This window comes from Ornithorhynchus anatinus, chromosome 1 (genome assembly GCF_004115215.2).
Source record: "Ornithorhynchus anatinus isolate Pmale09 chromosome 1, mOrnAna1.pri.v4, whole genome shotgun sequence".
NCBI classification, from domain to species: Eukaryota; Metazoa; Chordata; class Mammalia; order Monotremata; family Ornithorhynchidae; genus Ornithorhynchus; species Ornithorhynchus anatinus.
The window spans coordinates 164284934-164295382 of NC_041728.1; the positions used below are offsets into that span (position 1 = coordinate 164284934).

The following is a 10449-nucleotide window of genomic DNA, read 5'->3' on the forward strand; positions in this document are numbered from 1 at the left end:
TGGAAAACTCCCCGAGGGAGGCTCCCTGGTCGGGAGAGATGGGAAAGATCCTCAGTCCTATCTAAGATGGCGGGACCTCCACTCCCCCTTAGAGTGACGGTATTCGTTAAGCGCTTACTATGTGCCGAGCACCGTTCTAAGCACTTAGCCACGGGACCCCTGAAATCCGCTCCTCCGTTCCTGGCTCCATCTGCAAATGTGGACGCTGAATGGGTCTCCTCCAGCCTCTGCCATCCATCTACGGGTCTCCCTAGACCCTTTTCACACAGAATAACTGGGGTATTACCGTTGTGCCAAGCACTGTACTAAGCCGGAGTAGACGCGAGATTGTCAGGTCAGACACCGTCCCTGTCGCACACAGGACTCACAGTCCGCTAGGAGGGAGAACCGGTATCGACTCCCCATTTTCAAATGAAGGCACAAAGAAGTCGAATGACTAACCCAAGGTCACACAGCAGGCAAGTGGCCGAGCTGGGATTAGAACCCGGGACCTCTGAATCCCAGGCTGGTGCTCTTTCCACTGGGTCACGCTGCTTCTCAAACCGTCAGCTGAGAGGGCAAGTCAGTCAGTCAGTCGTATTTATTGAGCACTTACTGCGTGCAGAGCTCTGTACTAAGGAGAGTACGCTAGAACAGACACATTCCCTGCCCACAACGAGCTTACAGTCTAGAGGGGGAGACAGACATCAATGTAAATAAATAAATTACGGGACACGTACATCAGTGCCGCGGGGGTGGGAGGGGGTGGCTCTCTCCCCCGTTTACCAGCTGTCTCCTTTTTCTCCCTGCTCTGGCTCCTTCTTCCTCTCTTTCTAGGCAGAATTGTTCCACAGGCCAGGCAGAGAACAAACACCCCTCGCAGGGGAAGCCCATCCCACCGCTGGACTCTGGACCGGAAGATCTAGGTTGTTCCCCGGGGTGAGTTGGCCCGGGCTTTGGCCTGGGGAGGGGAGTTGCCGCGCGTTGGTTTTCGGGTGTGGAGTCCAAAGGTGCCTCTTTCAGATGGAGAGAGTAGAGTCCGTCACCCGGAGTCCACCGAAGCAAGAAGGAAATGGGTGAAGACTGTAAGCTTGCTGTAAAAGAATCGAAACAGGGACTGTGTCCATCAACTCCGTTATGGGCCACACTCCCCCTGACCTGCACACGATAAGAGCTCACTGATTGATTGAAGGAACCGAAAGATCCTCAGAGGCCTCCTACTGATAATGACTATGATGGTATCTGTTAAGCGCTGGTTTCAGGCCAAGGATTTTACGAAGCGCTGGAGACGAGATAATCGGGTTGGACGCGGTCCCCGCCCCACATGGGGTTCCCGGTCTAAATGGGAGCGGAACAGCGTGGCTGAGCGAAAAGAGGACGCGGGTTCTAATCCCGGCTCTGCCACCCGTCCGCTGTGTGACTTTGGGCGAGCCACTTAACTGCTCTGTGCCTCAGTGACCTCACCTGTAAAATGGGAATGAAGACTGTGAGCCCCACGGGGGACAACCTGATTACCTTGACTTCTCTCCAGAGCTTAAAACAGTGCTTGGCACAGAGTACAGGCTTAACAAATACCATCGTTATTATTACTGTTATCATTATTAACGGGCGGAAGAACAGATCTTTAACCCCTACTTTACAGATGAGGAAACAGGCCCACAGAAGTGAAGTGACTTGCTCTAGGTCCTTCAGCAGGTAAGTGGGGGGGAGCTGGGAATTAACGGGCGGGAGAACAGATCTTGAATCCCTACTTTACAGATGAGGAAACAGGCCCAGAGAAGTGAAGTGACTTGCTCTGGGTCATTCGGCAGGTAAATCTAATTCAGCAGAGATTCAGCGGTCTGATATCCCCTGATTAGACTGTGAGCCCATCAGTGGGCAGGGATTGTCTCTATCTGTTGCCGAACTGTCCATTCCAAGCGCTTAGTACAGTGCTCTGCACATAGTAAGTGCTCAATAAATACTACTGAATGAATGAATAAGTGGTGGAGCTGGAATTAGAACCCAAATCCTCTGATTTCTAGGCCTGTGCTTTTTCACTAGGCCACGCTGCCTCCAATCCTTGGAAATTGGAAGTCTCCTTCAGCTTGTCCCACAGCTTGTAATTTTCTCCTTTCCTCTGCTCTCCTCATCCCCTCTCCACCGCCGCTCCTTCGCCTCTCGGAACTAAACCCCACCAGTGCCCTCCCGGCCTCCCCAGAACCCACCCCTCTGACCCCAACCAAGCCAGCTGAGAGAGCTCTCTTAACGGTAAGTTCCTTGAGGGCAGGGATCGTGAACCAACTCTCCCCGGCGCCTAGTCCAGTGCTGTGCGTGCAGTGAGCGCTCAGTAAACACCGTCGAGGGACCGACTGCCGCTGGGCCAGGGAAGAGTGTCTATCAGTAGTATTTATGAGCGCTTACTCTGTGGAGAGCACTTGGGAGAGGACAGTAGAACAATAAACGGACACAGCCCCTGCCGACAGGGAGCTTACAGTCGAGAGTCGCGTCTCCTCGGGGCTGATTTACCTTAGCTCTTCCCGCAGAATCCACAGAGGAGGCCACAGAAGCCGCTGACGACGTGCGTGACCACCAGGAGCAACTGGAGGAGGCTGATGGCCAGGAGAGTGGAGAAGAAGGAGACGTGCCAAGTCACGGCTTCCGGGGGCTCGATGCAGACGGAATCCCAGAGCGAACGGTCGTGGAGATAGTGTCTTTCCCTTCCAGGCGTAAGGCTTTGAGAGGGGAGGAGCCTGCAACAGTAGCAATAAGTGCGGTATCTGTGAAAAACGCTTACTATTTGCTAGGCGCTGTACTAAGGCCTGGGGCGGAGACGAGCAGATCGGGTTGAACACAGTCCCTGTCTCACTTGGGGCTCACAGTCTCGATCCCCATTTTCCAGATCAGGTAACGGAGGCCCAGAGAAGTGAAGTGACGTGCCCCAGGTCACCCAGCGGAAAAGTGGTGGAGCTGGGATTGAAACCCATTACTTTCTGACTTCCAGGCCCGGGCTCTATCCACTCCGCCGCGACTGCAGCCCATTCTTCCCGATCCCTACCCCGCTCCTCCAACCAAACTATAGGGACACAAAGAGGGTCTGTGGCTTAATGAAAAGAGCAGGGGCCTGGGTTCTAATCCCACCTCGGCCACCTGTCTGCTGTGTGACCTCGGACAAGTCACTTCACTTCTCCGCACCTCAGTTCCCTTTTCTGTACGGTGGGGATGAAGACTGTGAGCCCCATATGGAACAGGGACTGTGTCCAACCTGATTAGCTTGTATCCACCCCAGCGGTTAATACAAGGCCCGGCACCTAGTAAATGCTTAACAAATCCTGTGAGCCCCAGGAGGGACGGGGACTGTGTCCAAACTGATTAGCTTGTAGCGACCCCAGTGCTTGGCACATAGTAAGCACTTAACAAATACCATAAAAAATACCAATTAAAAATAAGTCCCACTTCGTTTAGGACCTGAGGTGACCCCCGGCTCGGACGGCCGAACCCCCTCGTCTCCACCGAGTTTAGAGTGAGGCCAAAGGGGTCTGGCAGTAGGAAGAGGTTAGACAACTGGAAGGACTTCCAGGATCGCAGACACCAGAATGGACGTCCCGAGGGAGGCAATGAAAACTCCTTCCCAAGGCGTTTCAGGAGCCGGAGGAGAATTCCCGCTCTCAGCTGTCGAGGGCTTGGGCCCGGCCCTGCTTAGAAGCGGAGGGATGGGACATGATCCTTCTCAGAAGGCTCTCCCATGAATTGTGTATGCACCTTGTATCTCCCCAGTGCTTAGAACAGTGCCTGGCACATAGTAAGCACTTAACAGATATCATTAAAAAAATTAAAAAGGAATAACCTAGTGGAAAGAGCCCAGACTTGGGAGGCAGGAGACCTGGGTTCTAATCCACTAGGGGCACCTTGGGCAAGTCGCTTCACATCTTTGGGCCTCGGTCTCCATATCTGTAAAATGGAGGTTAAAGACCTGTTCTCCTTCCCCTCTGGACTGCGAATCCCACGTGGGACGGGGACCGTGTCCACTCTGACGGTCTGTGGGGGGGGCGGGAGGGGTCGTCTACCCCGACGCCGAGTACGGTGCTAGGCACACCGTGGGCGCGCCACAAACACCCCGATTCCGACGCCGAAGACTGTCGACCTGCAGGAGTCGGGGACCGTTGGGAGCCAGATACCTGCGGTGTAGGTGTAGGAAGGGATAACCCCATTTCTGGGTGCGGGTCCGGTTGGGAGCGGCGACGTCGAACAGGCAGAGGGGGCCGGTCTTCAGGGCCACGCCCGAGACGACGAAGCAAACCGCCGCTCCGAAGAAAGCCAGGCCGGCCGTCAGCAGGCAGAGGAGCATCTGCCCATTGAAAGGAAAAACACTCAGGCGCAATTGCGATGCAACAGAAGCTCCTTCCGGGCAGGGGAGGTGTCTGCTGATTTGGTTGGATTGGGCTCTCCCAAGCGCCTAGTACAGTGCTCACTAAATACCGTCGATCGACTGATAGAGAAGCAGCGTGGCTTAGTGGGAAGAGCCCAGGTTTGGGACTCAGTGGACGTGGGTTTCTTATCCCGGCTCCGCCACTGTCTGCTGTGTGACCTTGGGCAAGCCACTTCTCTTTGCCTCAGTTCCCTCATCTGGAAAATGGGGATGAAGACTGTGAGCCCCACGTGGGACAACCTGATGACCCTGTATCTACCCCAGCGCTTGGAACAGTGCTTGGCACACAGTAAGCGCTTAACCAATACCATCAATATTAATATCGACTGGCTCAGTTCAGCAAAGGTCCAACTCCGTTCCAATCCAGCTACCTGACTGGAGAAATCACGCCATCTCCCGAGGCCACAGTTTTTCCACTCTAAAATGGGATCGTCACGGAACCCTCTCCCTTCCACAGCGACTTCCTCATCCAATATTGATTTTGCAATTGCTGCTCCGGAGAAGCAGAATGGCCTAGTGGAAAGAGCACGGGCCTGGGAGTCCGAAGACATGGGTTCTGATCCCACGGTGTGATTTTGGACAGATGGCTTCACTTTCTGGGCCTCAGTTTCCTCATCTGTAAAATGGCGATGAGAGACCTATTCTCTCTTCACCTTAGACAGCGAGTCCCATGACGGAGTCTGTGTCCAGCTGGATTATCCTGTGCTTAACACCTAGTAGACACTTAACAAATCCCACAGTTATTATCATGCTCATTATTGTTATTAGTAGTAGTACATGCTTCCTTTTTCAGGGCAGTCAGTCAATCGTATTTACTGAGTACTTACTGGGTGCAGAGCACTGTACTGTTTGGGAGAGTAATATTCAAAAATCAACAAACACATTCCCCGCCCACAACGAGCTTACAGTCTAGAAGGGTAGACAGACAGTAGGAGGGAGAAAGGTGCAGGCAGTGTACTAATTGCTAACTACTAATTATGAATTGCTATTTACTACTAAGTACTCACTGTAATAATAACGTTGGTATTTGTTAAGCGCTTACTATGTGCAGAGCACTGTTCTAAGCGCTGGGGTAGATACAGGGTAATCGGGTCGTCCCACGTGAGGCTCACAGGTAATTCCCATTTTACAGATGAGGGAACTGAGGCCCAGAGAAGTTATTTATTGAGCACTGACTGACTGAATAATTTCCCCACTGGGATTCCTGGTTTCTTGAGACGTTGCTTTGATTTTACAGCACGTAATGGGTAAAATGAGTCGGTAGTGCTCAAGCCATGTTCTCGGTGCTCTTGTCAATCAATGCTATTTATTGAGCGCTTACTGCGGGCAAGAGCAGTACCAAGCGCTTGGGAGAGCAAGACCCAGTAGAGTTGGCAGACCTGTTCCCTGCCCAGAGGTGAATACACCTGGTGAGACGGAGGCCCGTAGGGAGACGGAAAGACGCTCAGAAAGAGTGAGACTCGGACAGTGCTCGGCACATAGTAAGCGCTCACTAAATACGACTGAATGAATGAAGAGAGAACGAGACTGTCACAAGGCCCAATCACTCACTCAATCGTATCCAGCAACGATATGTACTGAGCTCTTCCTCTGTGCCGAGCACCGGACTAAGCGCTTGGAGAGTCCATCAGAGGGTGAGGAGACCTGATCCCAGCCCTCAAGGAACTTAGAGTCTGCAGGAGTTTACGATCTACAGTCCACGAGTCTCTCTCATTCAACCCACATATTCAATGGGTCACCAAATCCTGTGGCTTCCACCTTCACGGCATCTCTAGAATCCGCCCTTCCCCCTCCGACTGCTCTGCCGCGTTAATCCGAGCGCTTATCCAGTCCCGCCTCGATCGATTACTACTCCGGCCTCCCTGTCGCTTTCCCTGCCTCGAGGCTCTCCCCTCTCCAGTGCGTGCTTTGCTCTGCTGGCCGGGTCATTTTTTTCTAAAAAAAACCGTTCAGTCTATGTCTCCCCACTCCTAAGGAACCTCCAGGAGTTTCCCGTCCCCTTCGGCATCGAAGAGAAACTCCTTACCGACGGCTTCAAAGCACTGGATCGGCTCGCTCCCACAAACATTGCCTAACTGTTCATTCATTCATTCAATAGTATTTATTGAGCGCTTACTATGTGCAGAGCACTGTACTAAGCGCTTGGAATGTACAAATCGGTAACAGATAGAGACGGTCCCTGCCCTTTGACGGGCTTACGGTCTAATCGGGGGAGACGGACGGACGAGAACAATGGCGAATAAATAGAATCAAGGCGATGTACATCTCATTAACTGATCGTCTACTACAGCGCAGCCTGCACGCTTTGCTCCTCTAACATCAGCTCGTTCCCTCTCTACACCTTGATCTCGTCTATCTGGCCACCTACCCGTTGCCCACGTCCTGCCTCTGGCCCCTTCCTCCGTGCCAGACCAGCACTCTCCCCTTCTTCAAAGCCTTATTGAAGCCTCATCTCCTCCAAGAAGCCTTCCCGGATGACGCCGACTTTTCCCCGACTCCCTATGTCGCCTAAGCATTTGTCTCTCCACCTTTCGGGCACTTGCTATTCACTCCACCCTCAGCCCCACAGCGCTTGGGTACAGATGCCTGCTGAATCATACTTTCCAAGCGCTTAATACAGTGCTCTGCACACAGTAAGCGCTCAGTAAATACAATGGAATGAATGAATGCTCAATTCATAATGATGGGATTTGTTAAGCGCTTATTATGCGCCAAGCACTGTTCTAAGTGCTGGGGTAATGATAATAATAACAATGTTGGTATTTGTTAAGCGCTTACTACGTGCAGAGCACCGTTCTAAGCGCTGGGGGAGATCCAGGGTCATCAGGTTGTCCCACTTGGGGCTCACAGTCTTAATCCCCATTTTACAGATGAGGGACCTGAGGCCCAGAGAAGTGAAGTGACTTGCCCAGGGTCACACAGCAGACAAGCGGCGGATCCGGGATTCGAACCCACGACCTCTGACTCCCAAGCCCGGGCTCTTTCCGCTTAGCCACGCTGCTTCTTAATTTACTCATTTTAATGTCTGTCATCCCCCTCTAGACCATAAGCTCCTTGTAGGCAGGAAACGTGTCTACTTACTCTGTAGTAATAATATGGTGCTTGCTAAGCGCTTACTGTGTGCTGAACACTGGCCTAAGCACTGGGATAGATACCAGGCCATCAGGTTGGACACAGTCCCAATCCCACATGGGGCTCAGAGTCTCAATCCCCATTTTACAGATGAGATCACCGAGGCCCAGAGAAGTGAAGTGACTTGCCTAAGGTCACACAGCGGACACGCGGCAGAGCCGGGATTAGAAGCCGCGACCTCTGACTCCCGAGCCGGGGCTCTTGCCACTAGGCCATGCTGGTGTAGCGGACTCTCTCGAGTTGTTAGTAAAAGGCTCTGCCCACAGAAAGCAATCAATAAATACCATCGATCGATTGATTAATGGGGTAAAGCTGGAAAGACAAAAAGAAAAACAAACATCCGGATGGCAGCAGAAGGCAGGAGCAGAGAGAGCCATTCAGACACACCACCTGTTTATTAACCTTGGTAGTCAATCACTGGTGAACACTGAGCGCTCAGCTGGGTAGAAACCACCCTACTAATCGCTTGGGCGAGTTCATTTTAACAGAGTTGGTACAACAGCTAATGAACGGGTGGTTTTGCTAGTCGGACTGCAGAATTTCTCAAGCACAGAAACGATGCCTTACCCTTCCTTTGAAACTGCCCAGAGAAAAGAGATGATAATAATAAGGTTGGTATTGGTTAAGCGCTTACTCTGCGCAGAGCACCGTTCTAAGCGCTGGGGGAGATCCAGGGTAATCGGGTCGTCCCAGGTGAGGCTCACAGTCTTTATCCCCATTTTACAGATGAGGGAACCGAGGCCCAGAGAAGTGAAGTGACTTGCCCACCGTCACACAGCTGACGAGTGGCGGAGCCGGCATTCGAACCCATGACCGCTGACTCCCAAGCCCGGGCCCTTTCCACTGAGCCACGCCGCTTCAGGTGGGGAGAGAAAAAACTTACAAACACAGACAGCTGTACCAGCTGACGCAAATTCAGAAATTACACGAGCTCCAGGCAGTCATTAGATGAGATTAGAACCGAGGTCCTCTGACTCCCAGGCCCGGGTTCTTTCCATTAGACCACACTGCTTCTTAGCATTCATTCATTCATTCATTCATTCATTCAGTGGTATTTATTGTGAGTGCTTACTCTGTGCAGAGCACCGTGCTCAGCAGTTTCCTGTAAGCAGGTCTGCTGGCCCGTCACAATGCGAATCCCCAAGTTACAGATGAAGGAACTGAGGCCCGGAGAAGTGAAGTGACCGGCCCAAGGTCAAACAGCAGAGAATAGGAGGAGCGGGGATTGGAACCCAGGGCCTTCGGACTCCCAGGCCTGTGCCCCCTCTCCTGGGCCACCCTGCTTCTCTAAGCACTTAATCTGTGTCACGTACAGTTCTGAGCGTTGGTGTGGGTTCGAGGAAATTAGTCGGACCCAGTCCCTGGGCCCCAAGGGGCTCACGGTCAAAGTAGGAGGGAGAACAGGTATTTAATCCCCATTTTGCTAATCGGGTTGTACTGTACTCTCCTCTGCTCTTAGAGCAGTGCTCTCCACAAGGTAAGCGCTCAAGAAATACGGGGACTTGATGGAGTTAGCAGTCGAGGTAACTAAGAGGCGCCGAGAGGCGAGGTGACTCGCCCCAGGTCACGCAGCCAGCAACCGGCCTCAGGTCCTCGGACTGGTAGGCCCGCGCTCCTTTCCCTAGGCCACGCGGCTCTCCCGGGAGCCCTCCGGCTACCCAGCGGGGCGAGCAGGGTCTCCGTTTGGGCTTACGTTCTGGCAGGGCCCGGAGTTTCGGAAGCAGCCGCATCTCCAACCCGAGGCGGCGATGGGGACGGCCGCGCACAGCACCTGGAAGAGGAGAAGAGGGCAGGGTCGGCCCGGGGCGCACCCGCACGCCTCCCTCCTCGGACCGCTCCACCGTCCGGGCCCCGAGCTCTCCTCCCGCCCAGCGGGCCGCAGATTCGACCGTCAGGGCTCAGAACCGGCCCCTTTGGGGGTCTGTGTCAATCCCCGGGGATGGGGGAAGACTCCAGGAGGAGGGGGAGGGTCCACTCACCAGCAGGCCCCCTCCCCAGAGGCCCGGGCCCAGCAGAGCGTGCTTGCCGATGTGGCCGTCGCTCAGGTAGGTCCCCTCCCAGGTCGGGAAGAGCAGGGCCACGTTGACGGCGGCGGCGAGGAGGGCCAAGACGGCGAGGCTGAAGCCCAGGAGGCGGGAGCAGGAGGCAGGGCACGTCATGGCGGGGGGCAGGCCGGGGCCCGGACCCTGCAGGGACGACAGACGGACTGGCCGAGGGGGCGCCGAGGCCTCGGCCTCTTCCGGAGCGGGGCCCAGGGAGACCCCCCAAGGCCCCTCCCCGGTTGGAGCGGCGGGGAGGTCAGCCCCGCTCCGCTCCCGGACGACGGCGTTCCCTTTCTGCCCAAATCCCTTCACCACCGGTCCGCCGTGTGACCTCGGGCACATCGCTTTACCTCTCTGGGCCAAAGTTTTCTCATCCGTAAAATGGGGATTCAGTGCATCTCGTTCCTCCTCCTAAGAGGATCAAGGGTGGCTCACGAATAACATTTCTGATATTTGTTGATCATTGGAGAAGAGCGTGGCCGAGGGGACGGAGCACAGGCCTGGGAGTAAGAGGGACCTGGGTTCCGACCCCGCCTCGGCCATTTGTCTGCTGTGTGAGACCTTGGCCGAGTCATTTCACTTCTCTGGGCCTCAGCTACCTCATCTGTAAAATGGAGATTAAGACCGTGAGCCCCATGTGGGACAGGGACCGTGACCAACTTGATGATCTTGCATCCATCCCAGTGCTTAGTACAGAGCCTGGCACGCAGTCGCTTAACAGATATGATTAAAAAAAAAAAAATCCCTTATATCTGTGCCAAGCCCTGAGGTAGATACAAAATAATCAGCCTGAACGCAGTCCCATTCCCAAGCAGGGCTCACATTCTACGGGCAAGGGAGAAAATGCATCGAATCCCCTTTCTGCCGATGAGGAGACTTTGGCACAGA

General features: G+C 54.0%; 1 protein-coding gene across 1 annotated transcript; it reads right to left on the reverse strand.

Moving 5' to 3' along the window:
• Positions 1-758: 758 nt before the first annotated feature.
• Positions 759-9805, reverse strand: TM4SF19 (transmembrane 4 L six family member 19). The gene is made up of 5 exons (XM_029071084.2): positions 9499-9805; positions 9213-9290; positions 4137-4306; positions 2488-2711; positions 759-1073 (listed from the first exon to the last, which is right to left on the reverse strand). Exons 1-4 carry the CDS (start codon positions 9676-9678, stop codon positions 2489-2491), a joined length of 651 nt encoding a protein of 216 aa, XP_028926917.1. The 5' UTR covers positions 9679-9805; the 3' UTR covers positions 759-1073; position 2488.
• Between the last annotated feature and the right edge of the window lie 644 nt (positions 9806-10449).

What these genes read in the sequence shown, in the direction of transcription:
- TM4SF19 (XM_029071084.2), bottom strand. Translation starts at nt 9,678, where the DNA reads ATGACGTGCCCTGCCTCCTGCTCCCGCCTCCTGGGCTTCAGCCTCGCC. An exon ending in ACTCCGGGCCCTGCCAGAAC is followed by an intron (nt 4,307 to 9,212) that starts GTAAGCCCAAAC and finishes TTCAATGGGCAG; the next exon opens with ATGCTCCTCTGCCTGCTGAC. An exon ending in TTCCTACACCTACACCGCAG is followed by an intron (nt 2,712 to 4,136) that starts GTATCTGGCTCC and finishes CTACTGTTGCAG; the next exon opens with GCTCCTCCCCTCTCAAAGCC.